We start from the raw sequence: 26311 nt of genomic DNA, 5'->3' as shown, positions 1-26311 counted from the left end.
AGAGTGTTACGTGATGGAAACAGGAAGAGCAAATGGATAGGAGGCTGGACTTTCCCAGGTAGCAGCTGAAGGAAGATCAAGATCACACGAGTTGTCCAATTAAAAATTGTGCCTCATATTCACAACTCTATTGAACTAAAAAGCAAAAAGGAAACTGAAATGCAGGGTTGATCTAATATTTATTTATATTTTTTCTTGCAGAACGGCTTGGATGACGACGAGGACGAAGAGGAGGACACCGAAGACGACTCCTTTGGCTACGAGGGCGAAGCCACCGAGGACGATCTGAACGAGGTCAACTCGGATCTGGATCTGGAGAACAGCGAGTCCAAGTCGGCCACCCCCGCGGAACTGATCCTCCAGCGCTGCCAGATCGCAGCCACCCAGATTGTCTGTGGCCTGGATGAGTCCCATTCGCAGTCCCAGTCCCAGCAAATCCCATCCAAAGCGGAGTCTCTGTCAGCGGATCAGCCACGCGATTGTCTTGCACCTCAAAAGGTAAGTCATCCCATGGTGGATCGGATCCCCTTGCGTTTGAATGATTTGCATATTCTGTATGTAGTTGATGTTTGACTTGTCGTTTTGTTGTTAGTTTAGTTGCATGCCCCCGCCTCCCACAGTATTGTCAACTTTCCGAGCCTGACCTATCCTAACCCCCAGCTCGAGCTAACCAAAGAACCCAAATGAACCTAACCCGAAAAAGAAACGTTATCCCAGAACACCGAACCATAAAAGGAGAAACAGAATACTTAGCAAATGATCTGGCCAACTCGGGAATATTTGATATTTTTTGGGCATCATCAAAAACCAGTAGAGAAACAAATTTTGACGTTTGGTTTGTGTGGACAAAACGATACCCTGCAGTGTAAGTAATGAAGATTACTAATAGGAAAGACTTGTTAGCAAAACTTACTTTTGTCAAAAACGACATACGAAATTATAATGGTTAAAGTGAGAAACCACACGAAAATATGCAATGTTTTCTCAATTTGTATAGGAAGTTTTGTAAATGTCCATGTCATTTTAGATATAAATCTTATTTTAATTGACACGGACTTCTTAGAGATTATTTGGCACTTTAGGTGGTCCTGCCTTTCGAAATTGTATATTTAAAAGTAGTAGAAAGTATTACTTATTACCTAAAAATGATAGGAACTATCCCTTTGCACATCCCAAAGGAAGGTATACCTACAAACCCAAATCCAATTTGTTTTGGCCATTCCAAGCACTCCCTTCCCAAGATATATCCCAACCAAACCTTAGTTGGCACTACTTAAAGGGCAGAGCATGTGTTTTTGCTGTGTGCGTGTGATTCCCATGACAACCTCACCCACATCCCGTTGTGTCAACCCACTTAACACTTATCCAATCCTCCCAACACTTGACTTGCATTCAGCCCGGCGATGAGGCCGATGAGGAGCTAGAAGAGGAGGACGAGGATCCCGGTCTGGGCACCGATGTGGTGGACTTCCTGATTGCCAAGCGATCGTGGAGACAGGCGAACCACCCGAATCCCAGTGGGGCAGCCACCCTAACCGACTTCGAGGCGGACTCGGAGAGCAGTGACTTCGAGCAGGTGCAGCAGCTGAGCAGGAGGGGATTGCCAGTGGCAGTGGGGGGCACCCGAAGGGTCCTGAACCTCATAGACATGCCCCAGGGCAGCAATAGCAATATCAACGGCAGCAATTCGTTGCTGCAGCAGCGTCATCACAATATTGGCAGCAAAATGCTGCCCAGTAAGGCGCATAACAAGAACATAGCCGTGGCGGTAATCACACCCAATTCGCATGGGAATACCAGTCACGGTCACGGGCTAAGTCACGGCCTCGGTCACGAGCTGAACAAGTCGCCGCTGGGACTGCGAAAGACGCGTCATCACCACAATGACACCTCCAAGTTCAACCGCTCCAATCGCAAGTCGAAGAACTGCGCGATCTTCTACTTCAAGCACCTGGACACGGACAACGAGCAGGGGAACGCGGCGGGCAGTGATCTGCAGAGCGAGGATGATCCCTGCCTGATCCACCGGCGAGGAGTTGGAGTTGGAGCTGGAGGCGACGTAAGTACCGTTCTCGGGTGGCGGATCTCTGCGATCTCTGTGTGCTTTTCCCTCGGTTACGGGTCAGACATATCAGCGGATCAGCGGATCATCGGTGGCATTCGTTCCACTCGCCGAGGTGTTGGGGTCACGTTCATCAATGGAAGAGGGTCCGCGGTTATTATTCTTGTAGTAGTGCCTCTTCTATCCAACTAATTTGCATGCATCAATAGCTCGCTATTTGTGATGTCTGTTACCTAACGTATGTCTAAAAGTATTCATAGTATTTGGCATGCCTAACCATTTCTTAATTAACTTTTGTATTCCATTATTCGGTAGTCTTCATTATCAACTAATCCAACAGCATCAGCTACTTCATCATTAATCATCTTAGACAAAAGAAGTGTCTAAGAAATACTTCAAAGGTGAAAAATGTCTAAAAATACAAAAGTAAAAGCTTTTTTGAGGGCAAAGTCTGGAAACAATGCTTTCAAATCTAATTTGCTTATTTAAAAGGGAAAAAGCCTAGCTAAAACTAATAATTATTTAAATTTAAACAAGTTTGTTTTGTACCTAATCAAGTGAAATCAATGATCTTACTTTTTTCATTTTATTTAAGGAAATTTATTTTGTATTGTATCGATGAATCCTTTATATTCAAACGATCCCTTCAAGATCTTATATATTCTGCTTCTTAACTTGACAACATTCTGACTTAATTTGTTTGTTTGTCTGTCTGAGACTTCTCCACAACTTCTTTACTCCGCCTCCTTCAATTCTTCGGCACTTCTCCGCCAATTCTTCAGTCTTCCTCCCACATTTGACAACTGCTGAGGTCGTCACCATTCGAAATGGAAATAAATTGCCAGCACAAAGACAAAGCAGAGGAGTCAGTGGAGTTGGAAAAGTCAGAGAAGTCAGAGACAAGGCGTTGTTGTCGGCAGCCAAACGAAGCTTCAAAGATGTTGCTCATGTGCTGCATCGCAACATCGCGTTGCAAGTTGCCAGTGCACCGGCACAACAATTTGCCATTTTGCGCAAGTAACGCTAATTAAACTTCATTTTCTACCACTTCATCTTCATCGTCTCCATCGGTTTCTTCTCCAGTTGCCTTTTCCTTTGGCGAATTTTGTTACCACTGATTTTAATGTTCCATTGCGTTTTCCCTTCCCATCCGCCACTTTCCTGCCACATAGATACTGAAATCGGCTGATGCCTCAACGGATGACGACGACGAAGGTTGGCTCTACACGGCGACAGCAGCAGCAACATTGGAAGTTGCCACATCAGCAACTGCAACATCAAGTGCCGCGGCAGCAACATCGATTGTGGATGGTCTGCAGTCCACGGCCATTTCCTCGACCACGGCATCGGGTGGACAACTCCCGCCCAGCGACGACTCCGATAAGGAGAACAAGGAGGCTCTGGTCAGCACCACGACAATCACTACAGCAGCAGCAGCAACTGCCTCGTCAACCATTGCAGCGGCAACAGCAACAGCAACATCGCACAGCAGCAACTACGACAGCAGCAGCGCCTGCTCCTCCTCCAATTCGAACTCCAACGGCAGGCACACGGAGACCTCGGCCACCTCGCGAGTCACCCAGCTGCAGATGCAGATCCACTCGCACTCGCAGTCGCAGATGCAGATGGAGTTCCAAATCAATGGCAATGCCAGCGCTGGCAGACACGTCATTAGCAACAACAATTGCCACAGCAGCATGCAGCACCAGCAGCAAAACAACAACGAGGGGGAGGCAGCCGAGGATCTGGCCAAGATCAAGATGGGCGTCGATGAGACAACCGCTGATATGGCAAATGGAAACGCCAGCCAATCCAAGCAGGTGAGTACAAGTTGGTAGATGGATGGAATTGTGTTCGATCATAAAGATGACACACTCAGTTTAACAAAATATAGTGGAATTGATAGGGGAAACTAGATTGTGATACTAGTATCTCAATACTATTTAGCAATTGAGTTTTATTAAAACAAAAATATGTTACATGGCGTGGAAAAAATACCTATTAAATATTCTCTCTACACAATTTAATTATATTCAATAACTAGCTCCCTTAAAACTCATTTGCTAAATAGTCCCACAGTCTAATAGACTCTATTTCCTTTATTGTCCAGTATTTTGCACAACTCTTTGAGAACCCTCACAATCAGATCCACTTGGCACCGCCGCCATTTGTGGAGCACCAGAAATCGAGTCCGATCGTAAAGTCGGTCCGCTTCGTTCAAATCGGTCCTCTCGACTATTGGACAAGTTCCCACAGTCAGTCAAGTGCCAAGTGCTCAAGTCTAGTGGCCATGTCTGTGCCTTGTGTCAATAAAAGAGTTTTGTTTGCCGTAAATCCAAGGGGCAGGAGTGAGCAAAGGCTGGGATTGGGCTGGGATCGGGTTTGGGTTTGGGTTTGGGCTTGGGAAACTGGGTGCTGGGTGCCGGGCGAGCGTTTTCAATAAATGGAAAACCTCAGCGGATGATTAAGCAGTTGGGTTAATGAAAGCGAATCATGCACCGACTGCTCCTGCCGTTCCAAACGGCAGACTGAAACCGCGATCGATGACTACCGACATGGCATGATGTCGTGGTCCAGGAAAAACGATCGCCGCCGCTCGGGAAATTGAGCGGAGCACGTCAAAAATGGGAAAGTACGAAATTAACTGGGAAACGTGTGATTTATTTCTTCATTGAAGGCAAATGAAAAGAAGCCCAGGCCGACGTGAGGCGGAATAAAACGAAACAATTGAAAGGGACAGCCTGGGTAAAAGCTATGCAGCTCAGATTCAAAATAATAGTTGTAATGTCTTCTTGGCAATGTTTGGCAGTACATAAAATAGCAGGGATTAAAGACATTACTAACAGTGGGACTTCCTTACCATTTACAAACCGTAAATAGACAGCTGTCAATCTCAAGTTAGGTTTTAGGAGACTGACATAGATAAAATTGTAATGCAAATAATAAAAATGGATTTCCTCCCTCCTGCAGATGAACAACAACAGCTTCTACAGCCGCGCGGACATCTGCAACATCAGCGTGTGGCCAGCAGAAACCGTGGCCAGCCACTTGCCACCAAGATCCCCGGCCAAGTCCTCCAAATCCCAGGCCAGCAGCAGCAACGCCACCATGTCCGCATCCATGATGCTCGCTTCGCCAGACAAGGTAAGCCATAAAATATTGATATGATTGGGAGACGGAAGTTGCACTTCCTGCTAATGAGATTGAGACATTAACATGGGAGTGCGGTTTCTAGCATGGTGATTATGATTAATGGTCGGCAGTGTTTTATTAGTTTAATCGAATTAGTTACACGAAGGTATATAGAATCACAGGGTTTATATTTATATTAAGAGTTTTGGAAACCTTTCGTTTTTAAGTTCATGAGAAAAGTCGGCTAACTTTCTCTCCGTGGGATGCTCCTTTTACCAATTAGTGTTCTAGATTATTTATTTTTCGTTTCTTCCTCAATTTCACTACCTCTGGCTCTGCCCGCATCACACATGATCGATTATGAGCTTGATCCATCGATCGTTGGCCTATCAAATCGATCGATGTCGGTGGTCCAATTGCGACGACCCCCTCCCCCCAATTCGAACTAGCTGTTTGCGTGCGTCGTTTCAAATTTCTCTCATCTGATTTTTTGTGGTCACTTTTTGTGCGTGTAAAAGCGGTGGTAAAACATGTGAAGCTGACAACTTGCTGAGCGTAATGGAGTGTAATGCGAGCTGCGCTATTGGGCTTGGGTTTTGTGCGGAGGTGTGTGAAATCCAGCGGAGATAAAGGAGTGCACCATATCTCCACCGGCGGGGTGCTCCCATCATTTGTCGTCGCCTATCAATGTCGCCGTCTCTGAGGTTTCGAAACAGCCAACGTGTTTGGAAGTCAACACTCTCACTTTTCCCTGGTCAGCATGAACATGTTTGAGCATTTTCGCAGTCCCATTTGCATTTTGCAGTTGTCGCACGCAATTTCCATTGCCATTTTCCAGCCGAGGGCAGTCGTTTTCCCCCTTATTTCCCTCGGCCTGCCACGCATGCGCAGTGCGTTGATTTATTGAGAGTGAAATCTTGTGCAGCTTTGATTAATTTTGACAAATTTTGCATTTTCGCAACCCGATCTCGAACCTGAACCTGATCCCGAACCCCCAAAAAAACGAAACCCATTTATCAAGTCGAGGCAACCAAAACTGATTTTAAGATAACGAAAAGCGGCGACGTTGGTCAAAGCAGAAATAAATCGTATATAAAAATCACAGCCTGGTGAATTACATATCTTATCGATTGGACACACATGATTTGTATGGAATCGCAAATTAAAAGTTTGCAAACTGATGGGCAGAGACAGCTCTTCAATAAGTGGTATTTAAAAAGCAAAAAGTGACGTTAGGCCAAACATCAATAAATAAATCACTGGCATACAAATGATAGACAAGTGCATTTATCTTGTTGATAAGCAAATTAAAAGTATTAAACAAGATAGAGACATCCTTAAGCAACTCAATAATATCTCAAAAATTACAAAAAATAAATAAAATGGGAAATTGTGTATATTAAAAAAAAAGCTAATATACACTTACCAATACGATGCAAAAAAAAGGGAAAAACGTTAATCAAACTACCACAATATAGAAAAGCATATAATATAGAAAATTATCTCCCCACCTAACTAACAATAACTGTTATCTTATCGATGTCCACAAATGATTTGTATTCACTCGCAAATTAAAGTGTTCAGCAAAGATACGAATAATAACACAAATTGAGCAAATAATAAAAGTATAATGTGAATAGACAAATGAAGAGAGAAAGGAATAAATAGAAATCATGTGCTGGAGCTTCCTATCTGGATGGTAAAGCCTGCTCCTCCCGCAGATTTTGATTTCAAATCGATTTCGGAGTATTATCTTATCAAGCTGTCGCCAGTCCGCCTCCTCCGCAACTCCCCCTTTTCGCGGGGCTATTATCAAACGCATTTCGAATCGACAGTTTATTTTAATTCGTGGAGCAATCCCCACTATACCACGTCCAAATGTGAGTGTTAGTGTGAGTGTGAGTGCACTCCAGACTGAAGCAGCGGCTGCGGCAGAGCATTAGCCTCAGTGTGATTCGCAACGTTGGAGCCGACGGACGGACGAAAATCGGGGAGCGGACTAACCAAGATAATAGCAAAAAATTAAATAGCCAACCAACAAACAATTGCTTAAAACAACAATAGAAAGCCCAGAGCAACAACAGCTACAAAATGTGTTTATTTTGCTTGCGAAATTTGCATTAAATAAATGGAAAATACAACGAGAAATACAAAAACCAGCATTCGATTTTGAAAGAAATAAGACAAGCAACAACAAACACAATAGTTAAACTCATTAAAACAGTGAATTACAGTGATCTCTGCTACTACTCCTGCTCAGTGGGTGTAAAACTGTGAGTGCAAAAAAATCACTAAAAATACAAATACGCCAAGTATAAAGTAACAAATACAAATAATACAAAAACCCTTTAAAACATTAAATAAAAAAAAAGGAGATCTAGAAAAGTGGAATATTATCGGCCAGTAACCTTTACCGCCAAAGTTCCCCTTAAACTGTAAGCATTTGACTGGCCTTAATTTCCCAAAAAAATTAACGCGATTAGATTTAGGCCAAAACAGAAAAAACCGCGTTGCGTGCGGGTAAAAATATAAATAAAACAAGAAAACCAAATCGACAACTGTCAAGGCCCAGAGGGTGAGAGCGGGACAGAGTCGGCCAGAGAAAGATAGAGCTACTGCGACGACAGTCTAAAAGGCACTGCTGCCGAGGAGTTGAAGTTGAATCCGTATCTGTATCTGAAGCTCGGGCCTTCCAGTTTTGGGCTTAATTGGCAGGCCGGCGTCCGCACTCGCATTAATAATTGCCTTTAATTATCGCAAACGCCCAATCACTTTTTTTCGCGCTCACTGGGCAACTAGCTGTAACTGTAAGTTGGACATTGTAAGTTGCAAACCGTGAACGTAAACGCCGTTTTCACTTGGCATTAGAAAATGGTTTCCGTTTTGGCAGCAGTCGCTTTCAAACTGCCCGCAATCGCGTTCCTCACTCACCGCAGGAAGTTGTTAATTAAATTAAGCCGAAGATTAACCATCCACTGACGGCCAGAGTGAGTTTCGGACTGAGCTGCGATAAAGATCCAGCAAAAAGACGGCAAAAGATACAAAACAGTGCGCGACATCTGTCGAAGCGGCATAAACAAAACCTTCAAATTGTTCAATTGCCCCGAGAAAAACTAAACAAGTCCCAAAAACAAAAAGATTTCGTAATTGCATAGGAATAATTAGCCACGCTTCAGTGATTTGCATTTGTGTCGACAAGAAATTTGGTTAGACAACCGAACTCTGATTTGGTCGCCTTATCGAATGGTCTGCGAAGGTGGGGAGTGTTTTATTTTATAGAAGTAGTTCGGCGAATGATTTCCATTTAAGGAAATGGCAACCTATTGGGTCGGAATCCCACAGTTTGTTTACCAAGAGGGTTCACGCACTTCTGTTCCTTACCACTAAATTGACAGGCAAACAATTCTGCATAACATATGTACATAGTTAAGGCTGTACAAAAATAATTTCTTTTGTCATACGAAACTTTTATATAAAAATTCCCTCATGAGCAACCCACTTACTTGATTGATGAGTTGTGCAAAAAAGTGATGGTGAGGTGTGGAGGCGGCAGTGAAATAAACAGAACTAGATAAGAACAAAAGTGTATAGGCATGTTTATATATGGCAAATTCAAGTCCCCACTTTACTCCCCCACCCCCCCAGCTGCACTCCACTCCAATCCATTCAAATCCACTCGACAGTAATGACGTTGAAGTGCACTGAAAATGGGTGACAAATAGCGATAAGCGCTTGGGAGAATGAGTTCTCAGCGATAAGGGAAAACACTCCCACCACTCCCACCACTTCCACAGCTTTGCGCAGTGTTTCCCTCTTTGCTGATAAGATTTGGACACTCTCGATGCATTTCCTATTTGGTTGCTTTTACAGTGGAACATTAATATAAAAGAAAAACAAACTTAAACCGTTTGTAATATTTTATTTTTATGCAAATCTCATTTAAATAGTTTTTTATATTTAGTTTACAGTTGGTTATAGTTAAATTACACTAAAGATATATAGTTATTTGAGTCGCTTTAGGGAAGTTGGACTGTAGTTAGTCAGCTTTATGACTTCACTGAATCAGCCGCCAGAGGCTTGCAACTCCGATTGGGCACGCTCATTAATTTCCGCTCTCTAAACAAATTTCCCTCGCCCGATTCTCACATTCTCCGCGTTTTCTCTCTCTCTTTTTCTCCAGGGCAAGGTCTCGCATGATTCAATCAAGCAGTTGGTGCTGGAAGCCGAGCATTTGGTGCGCGACGCCCAAGAGGCAGCACTGAAGACGCCAACCAAGCTGAAACATTCCATCATTAAGATCTCGTCGACGGTCAAGAAGCGCGAGGTCATCATGCCGCATCCCATCAAGCAGCGCGTGGAGGTAAGTCCTTTGAACCCTCTGAAATATCTATAACAGCAATGTTCATATGATCAGAAAATATTCCTTGAAATACGATATCGTTGAGAAAGTAACTTTATGAAATGGTACAGGTGAAAAGAATTTTATAAAGATATTTGAACCTTTATACCACACGAATTATAATAACCACTATAAAGGTTTCTACCCATACTTATATAATCCACATTCACGAACTGTTTTTACATTGTTTTCCCAGCTTGCATATTTTTATTGACCAATGTTTTCTGTTAATCACTCCTTTAGGAATGGCTAGAGCACCAGCCCTCGACCCCACAGTTGCTGACCCGCAGCCACACGCACGAACTCCTGCCTGGCTGCAAGCCCGATGACTGCGAGGCATCTGGGGAGGCATCCGAAACGGATTCAGTGCCTCAGGCGGGAGTAGGAGTGGCGGGAGGAGCACCCAACGGTGCCGGATCGGACACCTCGGAGGGATTCACCGATTCCATTGCCACCTGTATGCAAACGAGCACGAATTCCTATGGGAATTCCACGGAGAGAATCGGTGGGTCTGCAGAACCAATTGGCCAGCCAGTCACGCCCTTGGGCTTTGGCAGCAGCAATCAGAGCCTGAATGTCAAGATTGTGAAACGACCGCAGACGCGTCGCAAGTCGGAGAGACCTTGGTCGGTCTCGTGCCTGTCCCAGTTGACCACGGATGCCGCCCAGTTGACCACTGCCCGGATCGTGGAGAACTCCCCGTCAGGATTGGCCAGCCATTCGATCAGCGAGAGTGCCCTGGACTCGCTTTCGCCAGGACCAAGGCCGCGGGCCGCTTCTTCCTCGGGAACGGGAAGTAATGCGGCCAGGAAGGCGGATAGCAAGGGATCCTTGCGGAGGAGGAAGGCCAGGAAGAAGCGCATCTCGGCCGCCTCGGCTGGCAGGAAGTCGGATTCGGGTTCCGAACTGGGTGGAGATCTCACCCAGACGCTGATGAAGTCCTGCGAGTCCATGTCGTCGCAGCAGCTGCAGGAGTTTACCAATGCCTTGCTGAGCATTCAAAAGGGAGCAGTCATCGCCCCTTTGAGTCCCAAGGGAGAGCTTTCTGGAGTAACTCTGCTGGGCGAAGGCGAGGCAGGGGAAACCCCGCTGATGCTGCCCAAGTTCCGGGTGGGATCCTTCACCACGGCGGGCCTACTGGCCAGTGAAACGAGATTGGGAGCTCTCGCAGCTCTGTCGAACTACATGAACGAGGACGAACAGCAAGCAGGTGAGTGGAGGTCCTTGAGGGGATTTCAGGGGGGCTAGGATTACTCGATCTGTGTTTTCTATCTATCTGTTTTTCTCACACAAGCACCCAAGCCGGTTCAGACCAGGCTCAAAGGTATTGCCAATGCACCAATCCCCACTGAAAATGATCCATTCCGTTCCTATAAAAATCTTTATGTCGAAATCCACTGAGTATTTTATTATTACCGTTAAAAACTTAAAATGGATACTTAACTATCCAGTTCCACAATTTCCTTATTTCTTTTTCGTCATCAAACCCTCCGACCCTTCGCAACCCAAACCATAGCTATAAATTAATAATACGTTTTATTCCCCCCCCAGAACTCAGCACCGAGGACCATCACAGCAGCATCTCGGAGACGGCTTGGGACAACTACCAAGAGAAATACAACTCGGAGAACTATTCCGAGGGCTTTGATTCGGATGCGGCCCGACGTATCTTGGAATTCGGCGACGACTATCGGTGAGTACTGGCAAAAATAATAATGATGTAGGCGACCTTTGCGTCCGTGCCAAGAGTTATTTATAACCGCTCAAAATCAAATGCATCCCGCAGCAATTTCATCGACTCGCAGTCAGATTGCTGCAGTTCTCTGTCGGCGGCCAACAATCTGGATTCGTTCTCGCCGCCGCGCATGGATTCGCTGCAAAAGCACGAGCTGAAGACACTCCACATCAACCAGGACACAATTACCAGTAGCGTGGACCACGCCCGCCGCCAGCGCGCCTTAGAACTGCAGTACGAACGCCGTCGCAAGACCCTGGAAGTCAGACGCAAGTCGTGTCAAGGTGGGTAATATAACTCAACATAATCTATGGGATATTACAAGTATTTCTGCACCCCCAGACATGGATGAAATGCCGGTAGCCAACCCCCAGAAGGAGCAGCAGACGCAGCAGTTGCAGGCCCAGCCTTCGCTGTCTGCCTCCGCCACCGCCCTAATGACCACGCCCAAGAGCCAGTCCACCAGCCAGACGCTTGGCCAACGCACAGAATCCGTGGGCCGGAAGCTGGAGTTCGGCGGAATGAGCCACTCGGCTCAGTCCCTGCTGCGCCGCACCTCCGAGAGCGATACCTCGACCAGGAGGCGACGCACAGTGACTGCGGATGAGAGGAGACGCTCCTCGCGCAACCTGGAGAAGTGCATCAAGCTGATTCCAGCCACCACTTCATCGTCGAGTGGGTCGGACTCCGAGGACGGAGAGCAGGAGATGCGATCTCTGCTGCAGCAAAGTCGTGACAGGCTGGACGACACCAGAGCCCTGAAGATCAGATGCCATCTGCTCAGACCAGAGGATTATGTGAGTTTAGCTACGGCTGCTGTGGGAAATCCCTTCTGATTCCATTTAAACCCTAATCCCCCTAACCAGAACGAGATCATCAACACTTGCCGCGACAACATCCGCTGCCTGGAGGCCGTGCTGCGCGGTCCACCCGGCACCGTGCTGTCCAACCACTGCGCTGGCCAGACAAAAGGTGAGTTCCAGCCTCCACCACCTCCACGCAAACCATCATCTTCATCCGTATCAGCCGGTCTCCGCCGGCGCCGGAGGCGGCGTCCAGAGACGGAGCCTGCCCTGGCCGTCACGCCGGCGGGATCGGGGGATTCCCGGCAGCAGATGCAGGTGGCCGAGTGCCAGTGTGCACCCATTACGCGCTTCGTGGCACGGGTGATCGAGTTCGTGCTGGACGTGGGCAACATGCTGGAGCACTTTGCGCTCTACCGCTTCCTGGCGGGAACGCTGAGGTCGCTCTACGAGCTGGTCAACCGGCCCGTGGGCGGACGCCTCGGGAGGTTCTTCGGCGGCCTCCGGGGACTGTTGTAAACATAGCAAACAAACAGATGCCCCAAAGCCGAGCTTTAAGCATGTATTATCCGGATGCCTTTGATCGCTGTACAAATAGATCTTTAAACACACTGTATACGATAGTGCATATGATGTATGATTTGAAGGAAGTTTGTTTTTGCATTTGACAAAACGCATTTCGCATCGAATTTACTTATCCTCAACTTATTCTCTTTTTGTTCAATTTTATTATTATTTTTAATAATTTTATTTTACATTTTCTATCCATTTTTTTCTTGCGCATTTGTTTCTTTATTTTTTTGGCAATAAAATCTACACACCAAAAGCAAAACTAAAATTGTTATAATTCTCAACTTGCGTTTGTATCCGTTTGTCCTGTGAACTATCCCTAATTTAGTTTTTATTTTGGTGTTCTGTCATTCTGTCATCTGTTCTGTTAACTCCACGTAATGCCGCTAATGCTTGTGTGTTTGTCAAATGTATTAACAAATTAATTTAACCATCATCTATTAACTGTCGTTTATATATTGCTTTGAGTTTTGTATTTGAGATCATCGTGTAGTCTAGCACTAATATCGATTCCCTTCCCGAAGCGGTAATGGTGTACACTAGTCTCAGTTGATCTCACAGAGATCTGGAGATAATATAAAGTAATATATTATAAGTTGTTAGTTTTAAGACTTTTATCGACACTTTTAAAATAGTCAGTACTTTAATATTGACACTTCCACATTTAATTAATATCTAATTCACATTTAACTTTTATGAAATCCTAAAAAGGATTTAATGTTGTCAATTTTCAATATTTTCAAGACTTAGGTAGCATTGTGGAGAATTGTTTTTTTTTTATTCCATCTTTACACAGTGTGATTTATCAGTTGGAGCTGTATTTAATAACGTAAGGGTTTTAAATTTAAACATTTAAATTAGCACTTTTGAACCGTATTAACCGGTTGCAAATTTTTCTACATTAATTTTACCTAATGTAAACACAACGGTTTGCGCCTGTGATAAAGTTTTGAGGGCACTCTAATATTTTTATACATGGCATTTAACATTCAAATTTATTTACAATTTTTCAAATTCTTTGAAGTTTTTTCCGTATAGCCATAATTTTGTTTAATTCGTTTTTAGGGATATAGGTATTTTTCCGCGAGCTGCTTAATTCTGACCCCCAACACAAAGTAAAGTATTTTCGGCTGTTGACGTCACACGCCCGCAGCGAACATTTATAAACAAATGTGATGACTTGGTGGAAAATAAATTTATGTGCGAGGGTGGATTTTATAAATTTAAGAAAATGAATTTAAAATGTCTTTGCGAGCAAAACAAGCCCCATACTAAGCTACATTTGTCACAATACTTGCAAAACTATAGCTTCAGTTCTCAAACTGTGGAACTGATGTGGTTTATTTAGAACTCGATAGGTAGCGCTTTGCTTTTAAGTCTGTCGTCATCGCCTCTGTAGCTTTTCTTGTATGGTTTCTGAATTTATTTGTGTTGTAAAATGACGTCGCCTTTTCAAACACAAACTAATGCCATAGTTTTTGTTGCGGTTTGGCCTTTGTTGCCGCTTGAGCTGCCGAATCTAATAAGCGCGCCCTCAGACCAAACCTTCATATGCCTTTGCTTATATAGGTTTGTACATATATAATACGGTGTTTTTCGAGATTGCGTGTGACAAAGCCAAGTTCAAAAGTTCTCTGCCTCAGAGTTTCTCTCTTTGGGATGTTTGCGTGTTACACTCTCTCTGTGTTTTACACGAAAACAAAAATATAAACCAAGTTCAATAATTTGGAAGAATATTTAATATTTTAATTGGCTTTTCGGTTAAAATTTATACAAATATAAAGGTTTCCCTTAGCCTCAGTAAAAATAACATAAAAAAATAAAAATTATGCAAAGTTAATTTTTAAAGATTAACCCTAATGTTATCTGTGTAAGAGCTGATGCTTTGAAAACAAATAAAAACCGGGGGCATAACTTAGAGTAACAGTGCTAGGCGAGCACGTTGCTTTTGCCCTCTGGCTCTCCGTTTCTCGCATTTGCTCCCCCTTTTTCGCAGCTCTCAGCTGTCTCTGCCTTTCGGTTCGCCTCTCCACAGCGCTCAGTTCACTTTCTGCGCGCGTTCCAAGCGGTTGTTCTCTGTTTCCCCCCGTCTATAATTAATTTTTAACGTGCTTCCGCGAAACTGTGTGAAATAATCTAACGAGAATTCCGCATAATTCCGCCAAAAATAAGCTGTGATAAAAACATAACTGAGCTCGCTAATGTTACTTAAGCCTATCAAAAAATCCTACTTAAAGTTTCCATTCATAAAACCCAAAGTCGCGTGCTTTTCTGGCCTTTCGTATAAGAGTTCCTTTTGGTTATAAGAGTTTCGCGAAAATTGCGGTAGTTTTCCCAACTAAAACTTATTTCAATGCAGTATTGCTCAACTCGCAAGAAAAATTCCCACAGTTTGGTGTTGTGTGTGATTGGAAAAACGAAATTGAAATGCTTTAAAACACAAATTGATTACGAAAATTGATTTCAAGTGGCACAGCCAACGAAATTGGGTCACTTGGGGGTTGAAGAGAGCTTTTCCCGCTGAGGGTTGCCGAGGGAAAACTCCAAAACTACAATGGGGAAAGTCAGCGTGGCCGTCCAGACGGAAATATCCGAAATGCTTTCGGCCACTTCTTCCACCAACACATCGCGTTCGTCATCGGAACAAGGTAAACACTTAGCCACCCGAACAAACACACTCCAAGAGCAAGAAATAGCCCGTTATGTGTACTGAGATGATGTGATGGTGGGGTAAACATAATTGGGAAACAGGTGTAAACGATGTAGAGGGGCTCAGGTGAGATGGAGGAGCAGTAGGCACTGATCGCACAATAAGATAAGAGTGAAAACGAGCAGAGCAAATTCAGTCACAAAGGGAAAATAAGAGAAAAGAGTTTGGAGGGAATGGGCGGCTAAATAGGTAGGTGACTAAGCGGGCAATTACTGAAAGGGGGGAGATAATACAGATGCACTTGGTATTTAGAGAAATTTAGGGTACAGTTATTGTACCTACTTAAAACGATGTGTATTTGAACAGTTGGAAATGAAAGGCATACCAATTGGAAAAAAGATTTGTTGCGTGCTGTTATTACCTACTTTAATGAAACGAGATATCCTAAGATAATTGTTCAAAAGGAAATAAGGTGCCTTAAATAGCAGGTGATTAAATAAATGTCATGCAGGTCATGTAGAGGGATATTGAAAGAAAATAGCCAATAATTAGTAAGGTGTTAAGATATATTAAAGAAGACAAAGTAGACTTATTATCACAAACTTTAAGGGATTGCAAATTAAGAAATATTTGTTGGATAGATAAATTATCATGAATACGTACCTTGTTCAAAATTGTATTATTTGCAAATTTATCTTTTTTTCCTAATTAAACCTTCGATACTATAAACCAATTCACATGGAACGGCTGCCACTTTTGGAAACTCCAGTCATAAAGATCGCAAAAGCAGCACAACAATGTTTTGAATCATAAATCCGCCTCTTGAGTGCTTGATGATCTCCTCCAGCCGACAGATCCGCTAGCGATTGCGCTATTCTTACCGCAATTCACATAAACCACAAAAACTCAAGTGGTTCCTCTGGCAGATTCTTCCACTCGATTCTGACAGACCCATTGACCGACTTTGATCTGCAAGCTGCCAAATCGGGTTGCAAGTGGCTACTGGCCACTCCATCAGACACTTGGCTCGCTAATTAGGGTTACCCGGTGCTTACTGTACCATCCGTGCACTTCATGCTTGGCTGCCCCTCGTCGACCCGCTAATTAACGGTAAATGCAGAACAGTGAACACTCCTATAGTGAACGCTTTTATGGTGGCATTCGCCTTTGAAGTTTTCCAAGATTGTTTTCGTTTTGGAGCGCGGAAAGCCGGAACCGGTTGCCTCAATTACCTCATAACTTTTTTCTGTTTTTCTGCTGCCTCTGACCAAGTTCAAGTTCTCAGTTGTCATTCGATATATCATTAATTATGGAGCGCCTGCCCCATTTGTGGTTGACCTTCGCTTGATTAGAGTTAGAAACGAGATCTAAAGAAATCAATTTGGCTGATTGGACCAGCTCGAGTTGCTCTTAACTGCGGTTAGTTTATGTGGTCCAATGCGTTTCTCTGCAGGGCATTGAACTGCTGCAATAAAGTAGTAGCATGCTATTGCCATTTGCATTTCCAATCCCATTTACATTTCTTTAGCGATTTCCGCTTGTAGCTTTCCTGCCCGAATCGGTAGATTTATTACTTCATTCATGCAGAAACCCCGCACCCTACATTTCCATTCACATTTTCAGCATCTCTATGCTAATTTTTGTTCGGTTCTCTGCTGCTCTCTAATCAGCATTTAAAAATATCCAACGACGTGGTTATTTCTATATTTTTTGCTAATTGTCTATAATTGTTGGCCTCTGTTGCCTCATAAACACACACATTTTTTCATAATTATTCAAGATTAATTTAGCAAATATTTTGAGCTTTGCCTTAGGTCAGGCGGTGACCATTCGTGTTTGCCTTTTGTTTAATTTCGGCAGTAGCTTTTGTGCCCCCTGATTACCTCACATGCCTCGATTTGTGCTTTATCTATTAAAATATGTTATTCCATTTAAGTTGGAAGGAACTATCTATCTTTATTTGTTGAGGTAACTAGAACACGCCTTATACCAAGAATAGGGGTTCTTGTTTATGGCCTTCTGTCACGCCATTCCTTTGGGTGTATCCTTGCAAATCAAGGAAGGAATACTTAATTACTTTGAGGTAGACTTGCTTCGCAAGTCTTTGGGTTCGGAGGAAAAAAATTATTTGCTTTATACTCCACAACAGAGAAAATAAGTGACTTTATTATTATGTTTTTAATGATTTTATTTGATAATAGGTCGAATTGTAAATACATTTTACAAATTGTTTATTTAGTTAAGGTAGTAAAACTTATACACCTATTTTAGTTTTTATTGATTTGGAAGTGAGCTCAGTGAGGTATTCCTTATTTTTGTTTAGCTGCACTATTTGCTGTCTGATTGGTTTTCTCTCGCTGATGGCGACACCTCTCAGCACCTCCCACGTAAAAAGTAATGTTCTCACATTGTGGCCAACAACTGCAGCCAACGTCAACGACCTTGGCCAAAAGCCCCCCAACCCTCTTTGCGGTTTTTGCAATTTTCGTCTGCTATTTGCATTTCAGCTATCGTGACGAAATGCATTGCAAATAATACAAAAAGCAGCTGGCAGGCAAATTCGCATGTCAGCAAAGAAGCTTGAAAATGATGAAGCGGTGAAAATAAACACATTTCTGCGCTGAAATTAAAATTAGTTGGGATAGGCTTGTCCTAGAGCTTAATTATATTTATTCCCCACCGCTGAAATATGAACGATTCATGCAGTATGATTAGCGCAAAGAGAAAGTCTGTCGCGGGCCAATAATCTCTCTTACTTAGCCAAGTTAATGGCTAATCAATTTTATGTGCAATTGTTTGCACCTTTTGCCGTTGTCGTGGAGTTATCTAGCGAAGATTATTCAGTATCTGCCGGAAAGCAGGTGGAGTCCGACCCCCAACTCCAGCTCCAATCAAAATCCGATCCAAAGTAATCTGCAAAAAGCGGCATCAACTCTAAACTCGAACTTGCAACGAGTTTGATGTGCCAACTGATTCCCAACCAGATTTTGTAACGCACATGACAAAACACAACCCAAGTGCGTATGATTATTCTGCACTAAGGAAAAAAGTATTTCAATTTAATTCCAGCTAAAAAAACAGCTCATGTTGCGTTTGAAATAGCCTTTAAAAGTCTACCAATACCATGTTTCAGAAGTCCTAAAGATTTTAAGAAACCGTGAAAAAAGTTTATTTTAAGACTCCTTTATTCATTCAGATTTTTTTTTCAGTACACTATCTTTTGTGTTAAATCTATTAAAATACATTAAAAGGTACATTTCATATCTGTTGTAGGATTTTTAGGCAGTGTAAGCATTAGTCAGTTACGCTAAGCGCTAACACCCATCTGTAACCCTTTACAAAACTCCCCCTTTTCTCTCTGCTGCTGCGATCGCTTTGGTTGCGCTCGACTTGCTCTTGTGGGTTGGACGGTCCCCATCCTCCGCCCACTGGATGGAACCCAGGGGGATCCAAGTCGAGCTTAGAGCTCCGTTGCAGCTGCACTGAAGTTCACTCAACCAGTTTCGGTTTGGCTGCCAACAAGTTCGGATCGGTTGGGTTTATTTTTTCTACACCGCGAGTGCGTTTTATCCTCCACTGCTTTTTATCACAGCTGGGATCGCAAAAATCCGTTTTTGGCCAGACCCAAGGTGAAAGCAATTTTGGCCAAACTTACATTACGCATTGCGTTTCAATTACCCAACCGGGCCGCACGCACTTGTCGCAGATTGTTCGATTTTGCCTTTATAATTGCATAAGAGTGACACTTTATTTGGGGTAAGTTGATTGTTTAGGCTGCTCGATTCTCGATTTTGTTTGTGATAGTGATGATTTCAGCAAATATTATGTGTGTTCAAAGCTCTGAAACGATCAAAGAAAATTAATGATTTTGCTTAAAAGGTACCTCAAAGTCGACTAAAGGTCGACAATATTTTTATACCCTTGCAGAGGGTATTATAATTTTGGTCAAAAGGGCAACGAGACGACCCTATAAAGTAATATATTCTTGACAGGACACCTCCTGAGTGATTCATGTCCGTCCGTCTGTCCGTCGTCGCGTCCGCTGTCGCCGTCTGTCTGTTCTACGCGAACTAGTCTTCAGTTTTAAAGATATCGAATTGAAACTTTGCACACACCCTTCTTCTTCCCATATATAACAAATTCCTATACCCATATAACTGATTGATCGATAGGCCATATTTTTTTTAAGTTAGGAAGTTGGACTCTCTATGGGTATTATATTTGGCCAATCAATCCGACGTACCAAATTTCATAAGGACGGCCCTATATCCTATGTTATAATGATAAACGGAAATGCCATAACTTTGTGTTTGTAGAGTTAGGAAGCTGGGATTTTCTATGGGTTTATATTTGGCCAATCAATCGACCTACCAAATGTCATAAGGATCGGCCGACTATACCTATAGCCGCCATATAACTGATTGATCGAAAATGCCATAACTTTGGTGTTTGTAAAGTTAGGAAGTTGGGATTTTTATGAGTATTAAGAATGCATCATATGAATAATTTTTAGAATATAATGTACAAATATTTTGAAAATATATTTTTCTTTCCCCCCGAAGTTAGCTTTCCTTTCTTGTTATTTTGTATATTCGCTGCCAGCTGTTCTTTTGTTCGCTTTAGGGCTGGCATCGCGCTTTGTTCTGGTTCTGATTCTGGTTCCAGTCCGCCCAACGTTCGATGCAGAATCAATCCCACAAAACGAGCATTCTACATAGTCAGCGGAAATAGCAGTTGAAGGGGGAAAACTAAAAATGCAGTGCAAACCGTTCACGATTAACAATTTCAATTAGAAATCTTTTGTGTGCTCTGGCTCCCACAACCGCAAAGCGATTGCAAAGTTTTAACTGCTGCGGCTACGGCTGTTTTTCTTTTCCTTTTTATATTTGTTGACTTTGATTTTCCTTTTGCCGGCTCAGAGTTTCACTTTCGGCTGCAATTTTCAGCGCTTAGAGAAAGGTATTCATTACCAAGGGCTCTCGCACCAAAGCGGGAAAGGAAGTGTACTATAAATGGAAATGAGATTGCCAGCGCCCAATTAAATTGCCTTTCTCTCGTGCACCATTTAACTCTGTTAACTCGATTCACCATCCTCCTGCACCTAACCGACCACATCCTCACGGTTCCCGCTTCTAATCTTTTCCCGCAGATCTGCTCGCCGCCTGGGAGGACCTGCTCGGCTGGAGCGAGAATGCCTCGTCTGCCCGCAAGTTGCAGCAGGAGATGAGCGTCCTCAAGAATTCACTGCAGCGACTGGGAGACAAGCCCACTCCGGAACTCCTCGACACGGAGCCGGCCATTCAAATAGCCGTGGAGGCTCTTAAGGTGAGTGCATCATTGCCACGAACTCTTTTCCAATTACTAAAACTTTTTCTTTAGCTGGAACAGACGCAACTTGCCAGCTACAGGACCAACATGCTGCGACTCAACGCCTCCGTTCACAGCTGGCTCACCAGGCAGGAGAGGCGTCTGCAGAACGCCTTGGAGGAGCAGGAGCAGGATCAGCAACAGGAGTCCGAACAAATCAAGCAGGAGAACTCGTTGGAGGAGAAGGCTGCTGGTGTTAGAAAGGAGCTGGCGTCCAGCGGAGCAGTGGCCATTACTGTCACCGACAGCAATGGCAACCAGGTGGAAGCCCTGGCCACTGGAGAAGCCTCCACCTCCACGGTGGCCTGGGATGTCCACTCGCTGATGTCCGCGGAGCAGGAGTTCCACAAGCATCTTAAGAACGAAGTGAGCGATATGTACAGCGCATGGGATGAGGCAGATGCCAGGTGAGTGAGCCCCCGAAATCTCACACAGGATCTCTTTTAACAGAAGGTATTTTCATCCACAGAATCAACACGCAGCTGGAGATGCTCACCAACTCGCTGATTGCCTGGCGACAGTTGGAGTCCGGTCTGAGTGAATTCCACTTGGCTTTGGGCCAGGATAGGGGCACCCTGAAGGGTCTGGAGGGAGCGCTGGATAAGGGACAAGCTACGCCCGTGGAGCTCGCCCAGAATGTCAAACTGGTGGCCAAACTGCTATCCGAAAAGGTTAATGTGAGCCAGGAACAACTGCTTGCCGTACAACAGCACCTCGACCCCAACCAAATCTACCACATCGCCAAGTTTACGGCCTCGAATGGTTCGCTGTCGGACTCTGGCATTTCCGATGGAGGTGCCACTTCCGATGGTGGCCTATCCGAGAGGGAGCGACGATTGGGCGTCCTTCGCCGCCTGGCCAAGCAGTTGGAACTGGCTCTGGCACCGGGAAGCGAGGCCATGCGTTCGATTGCCGCCCGAATGGAGAGTGCCGAGGCCGAGTTGAAGCACCTGCAGAACACCTGTAGGGACTTGATTGTGCGCACGGCAGCCAGCCACCAGCAGAAGCAGCAGCTACAGAACCAGCACGTTCCATCCAAGGCCAATGGCCAAGTGAAGAAGCAGGCTACCAAGGGCAACGGCCAACCGCAGTCGCCAGGTAAACGCGGCAAAGCAGCACGGAAAACTCGTCAGGCCAAGAACGCTGGAGAGGATCAGCAGGAGGACGGGCAGATGCTCAGTGCGGAGCAGCAGAAGATGGAGCTGAAGCATGTTAAGATCCTTTCCAGTGGCGATGGTGGCGACGACCCCTCTGACGATCCCTCGCTGCTGTTCAACTTGGAAAGCTCCGAGGAAGATGCCGAGGAAGCGGATCTCGCACAGGGCAACAAACGCGGATGGGCGTGGCGCATCGCCAGGGCGGCTGTGCCCATGCAAGTGGCCCTGTTCACCATCTTCTGCGCCGCCTGTCTGATGCAGCCCAACTGCTGCGACAACCTGAACAACTTGTCCATGAGCTTCACGCCCCAGTTGCGTTATATCCGCGGACCACCTCCAATCTGAGGACCGAAAGCGACTACTTCAGCAGGCCGCTAATCGTTGTAGGTTACCGTTACGTTATGTTAAGGCATTTAACAGCTGTAACTAGAGTTAACCAGCGCAACCCCGCCAATAGGCAGAGTCACTAAGAGCTCGCTTTTGGCGCGCGTCTCCCGCGCTCAAGGTTTTATAAGGAAAAACAGAGCGCTCTCCTCCGAAATTTGCAACTCGTCGAGGCAGCCCAATTTTATACGTCTAATTTAGGTAGCGAGCGCAAAAGGAACGCAATTTATAGTAAGGACATATTTGTTATTTCGGTTAATTTCCTACGAGTTTAGGTTGCAGTTCGATTGAACAAAGAGGATGTACTTAGGCGATGATGCAGACGATGCTTAAGCCACTTAAATACTGCCGCATTCAGGAGCAAATGGGAGGAGCCCGCCCCCAAATCCCTACCCAGTAAATATTTATACAAACAGAATGTTGTTTTGGTATACTTTTTTGTTTGAAAAACACTAAAGTGCCTACAAATGCGAACTGTGAACGAGGAACTATCAGAAGATGACAAAGGATCCGACGGGAGGTCCAAATGAGAGTATCAATCCAAGGCAACGAAGCAAACAGAAGCTAAAAGCCAACACCACTAGAAGAGCTAGCAAATCAGCCGGCTAAAACAGCGATTGAGAATCAGAGTTTATATTTTTATATGCAACGCAACTATACACAATCAGTTCGAAGACAAGGACTCTTCAGCCCCACACACATCGTACGTTTTATGTCTATTATATTAATAGGATAAACTTTAAACTTATTTTGCAAGCCGAAAAATTCAAACAAAAAAAAAAGAAACTAGAAATTATCTCTTAGGTTTGTGTTTGGAATTTCTAGACATAATTTATAATTTACTCACTCCTGGCAGATGATCATTGTAATCTACTTATAAGATTTAAATACTTTGTGCGTTTTCAAAACTTTCACTTGGAATTTAAATGAACAAAACAGAAAATCTTCATTTATACAAAAACAAAAACATTAAAGAAAAAGTATTAAAAAATAACATTTTGTAGTTTTGTTATACATTTTTACTCTTTATTCTGTAGTATACTTTTGGGCGGCCGAGAAATGTGCTTTTTGTTGCGTGCATTTGGGGGCTGCACAGTTTGGGAAGCACTGGATGTTGTTGTAATTGTTTTTGTTGTTGTTGTAATTGTTTTTGTTGTAATTGTTTTTGTTGTTGTTGTAATTTGTTGTTGTTGTAATTTGTTGTTGTTGTAATTTGTTGTTGTTGTAATTTGTTGTTGTTGTAATTTGTTGTTGTTGTAATTTGTTGTTGTTGTAATTTGTTGTTGTTGTAATTTGTTGTTGTTGTAATTTGTTGTTGTAATTTGTTGTTGTTGTAATTTGTTGTTGTTGTAATTTGTTGTTGTTGTAATTTGTTGTTGTTGTAATTTGTTGTTGTTGTAATTTGTTGTTGTTGTAATTTGTTGTTGTTGTAATTTGTTGTTGTAATTTTTTGTTGTTGTAATTGTTTTTGTTGTTGTTGTAATTGTTTTTGTTGTTGCTGTAATTGTTTTTCTGCAGCCCCCAAAAGTATGCTATGAAATAATTTAAAGTGCTGCGCAAAAGTATGCTACAAATATTTAAATCTTTCAGCTCTAAATTAACAGCGCGGCCTAGTTATTCGTGCTAGTTTCCCCCCAAATAAAACAATCAAAAAAAGTTTAAACATAATATTACATTTTTACAAGCCCAATCGAAAATTAAAAAATTAAAAATTAGATATGGAAGTGATGAATACCACACACGTGACTAAGTGTTCCGATTTGGATAGTCCGCAGCCCAATTTTGAGAGGATCCAGCTGAAGCTCAACCTACAAGAAAATAAAAATATAAAGTTTTGTTAAAATCTAATGCTTATTAAGTGTAGATTAAGCTATCCATTTCTTGTTTTTTATTTTTGTATTCCATCAAATCAAAATCATTGCTTTCTACTTCAGTTTGCTTCAAATATGTGTAGAAAAACAATACTTCAAAGTTATTTTTTCTAAATTTGTCCTTACACTAGTTCATTAAAATGAACTAACCTCGTCCAAACAAAAGCACAATAAAATCGAGTGTTAATAAAATATGCTGTAAGAATCAGCGAAAAACGGGGGCAAAAAGGGGGGGCTGAGGGTCCAGCTGGAGTCAACCGGGAAACTTTTGAAGAATCAACTACTGCACGCCTTTAATTCTTCACCATGGCTTTGGCGGACGAGAGCAACTACACCTATGTCAAACAGGTGGCCCTTGACTGGCGGGAACTGGTGCGTGAGAAGCGCCAGACCATGACCTTGTCTCCCACAATAAGTATGCTGGCAGAAGAGTCCCAACTGCGGATGGCGGAACCAAAGTCCCGGACACAGTCGATGATCCCGGCCGAGAGGAGGGACTCCAGCTTTTACCGACACCGTTTCTCGCAGCAGCCTAAGGAGCCTATTGAGATCGAACACCGGGAAGGATCGATGGAGGCGAGCCGCATTCGGGTCAATGATGACGTTCAACTGTACATCTACCAGCCGATCCGGGTCACCGACTCTGTTCGGGCCTCGGTCCATGCCATGTCCCCCAGTGACATCAGCATGACTTCCACCAAACTGGAGGACCCCATTAATTTGGCAAATCCAGTTCCACTACCAGAGCCCAAGTCGCCATAGTCAGATTCTCTGTTTCTGTTAACGATGATAAAAATATTAGCAACCGTAATAAAAAAAGAGAGCTTTTCTCGTGTCCCCACCCCCACAAAAAGTTGTTATAAGTAAATAAATTCCGTACAATTACCCTACGACCTAAGTTAATCTACATACCTGTAAGGTTACTAATAAATTAAGCTAATCTGTATACCATAAGATGATCCTAAGTATTTTTAAATAATTGGCTTTATATTTAACAAACTTAATGGAACATAATAAAGATTTAAACACCAAAAAAAAAGGTTGTTTTTATGGGTGGTTGCCGTTTTTCGAAGTTAACCCATGTTGATGGTGACACATTCCACATGCGATCCACTCGCGTGCGATGGTATTTCTTTTTGTAGATCGCATGTGGATCGTAACTAAAAAATACGCTTATGATTCACATATGATCCACATAAAATCCACATGCGTTCCACGCCACTTAAAAATATTTGAGCGTGAGGATCGCATGTGGAATGTGTCACCATCCACACCACATAAAAATTATTTGACCGTGTGGATCGCATGTGGATTGTATTAATATTTTTTAGTTCCACAAGCGATTCACGCCACATAAAAATATTTGAGCATTCTAATATGTGTCAATTTTTTCCCATGGTTTTGATCAAAAAACCGAAATAAAAGTTGATTTTTCCGGATCCTCCGGATTTTGCAGTTTTTGATAAGGGGTTAGTTCATCATTTTTGGCGAAAAATCGGCCAAAATGAAATTTTTTAGCTGTGAATGCCAATCGACTGGAAATTTTATAACGAATTCAACGAGATATCGCATTCTAATATGTGACAATTTTTTCCCATGGTTTTGATCAAAAAACCAAAAAAAAAGTTGATTTTTCCGGATCCTCCGGATTTTGCAATTTTTGATAAGGGGTTAGTTCATAATTTTTGGCGAAAAATCGGCCAAAATGAAATTTTTTAGCTGTGAATGCCAATCGACTGGAAATTTTATAACGAATTCAACGAGATATGGCATTCTAATATGTGACAATTTTTTCCCATGGTTTTGATCAAAAAACCGAAATAAAAGTTGATTTTGCCGGATCCTCCGGAAAGGAGTGACTGTTATTTAAAAATTGTATTTAACACTGTGGAAATTATTATATAAGGGCGCAGAATTAAAATTGTGAAACGACAGTCTAATCGGAAACACGCTACTTATGAATGACGCTATTTGTCTTGTAATCGGTAATATTTCCAAAATATTTGCTTTGTAATAATCTGCGCAATCATTTAAAGTCTTCACCTCGAGTTCTTGAGCAGCTTTTCGTAAAAAAAATGCATTTATATCCACGATTTGGCTAGTTCCGTCTCATCTCGATATCCTGTTTGTCTTTCATCGAACATCCTCAATCTGTGAGACGTCCGTGGACGTTGATGGATT

At 43.3% G+C, this 26311-nt stretch overlaps 2 protein-coding genes across 2 annotated transcripts in view; both read left to right on the top strand.

Annotated features, from left to right (window-relative positions):
- Window positions 1-23350, top strand: part of LOC108037244 (pneumococcal serine-rich repeat protein) — a 129731-nt gene extending 106381 nt beyond the window's left edge. The window contains 13 exon segments of the mRNA XM_044457468.1: window positions 202-498; window positions 1397-2059; window positions 3235-3882; window positions 5033-5206; window positions 9375-9554; window positions 9837-10803; window positions 11145-11286; window positions 11380-11612; window positions 11671-12125; window positions 12195-12300; window positions 20501-20676; window positions 20731-21125; window positions 21188-23350. Coding sequence (XP_044313403.1) covers window positions 202-498; window positions 1397-2059; window positions 3235-3882; window positions 5033-5206; window positions 9375-9554; window positions 9837-10803; window positions 11145-11286; window positions 11380-11612; window positions 11671-12125; window positions 12195-12300; window positions 20501-20676; window positions 20731-21125; window positions 21188-22220 — 5469 coding nt within the window. The 3' untranslated portion in view covers window positions 22221-23350.
- Window positions 23351-24058: 708 nt separating this feature from the next.
- Window positions 24059-25020, top strand: LOC108037242. The gene has a single exon (XM_017113770.2). The coding sequence runs from the start codon at window positions 24437-24439 to the stop codon at window positions 24890-24892; it is 456 nt and encodes a 151-aa protein (XP_016969259.1). The 5' UTR covers window positions 24059-24436; the 3' UTR covers window positions 24893-25020.
- The last annotated feature ends 1291 nt before the right edge of the window (window positions 25021-26311 follow it).

The sequence above is a fragment of the Drosophila rhopaloa genome, unplaced genomic scaffold, assembly GCF_018152115.1.
Source record: "Drosophila rhopaloa isolate 14029-0021.01 unplaced genomic scaffold, ASM1815211v1 contig_159, whole genome shotgun sequence".
Classification (NCBI taxonomy): Eukaryota; Metazoa; Arthropoda; class Insecta; order Diptera; family Drosophilidae; genus Drosophila; species Drosophila rhopaloa.
This window is presented reverse-complemented; position numbering and strand designations above follow the sequence as displayed.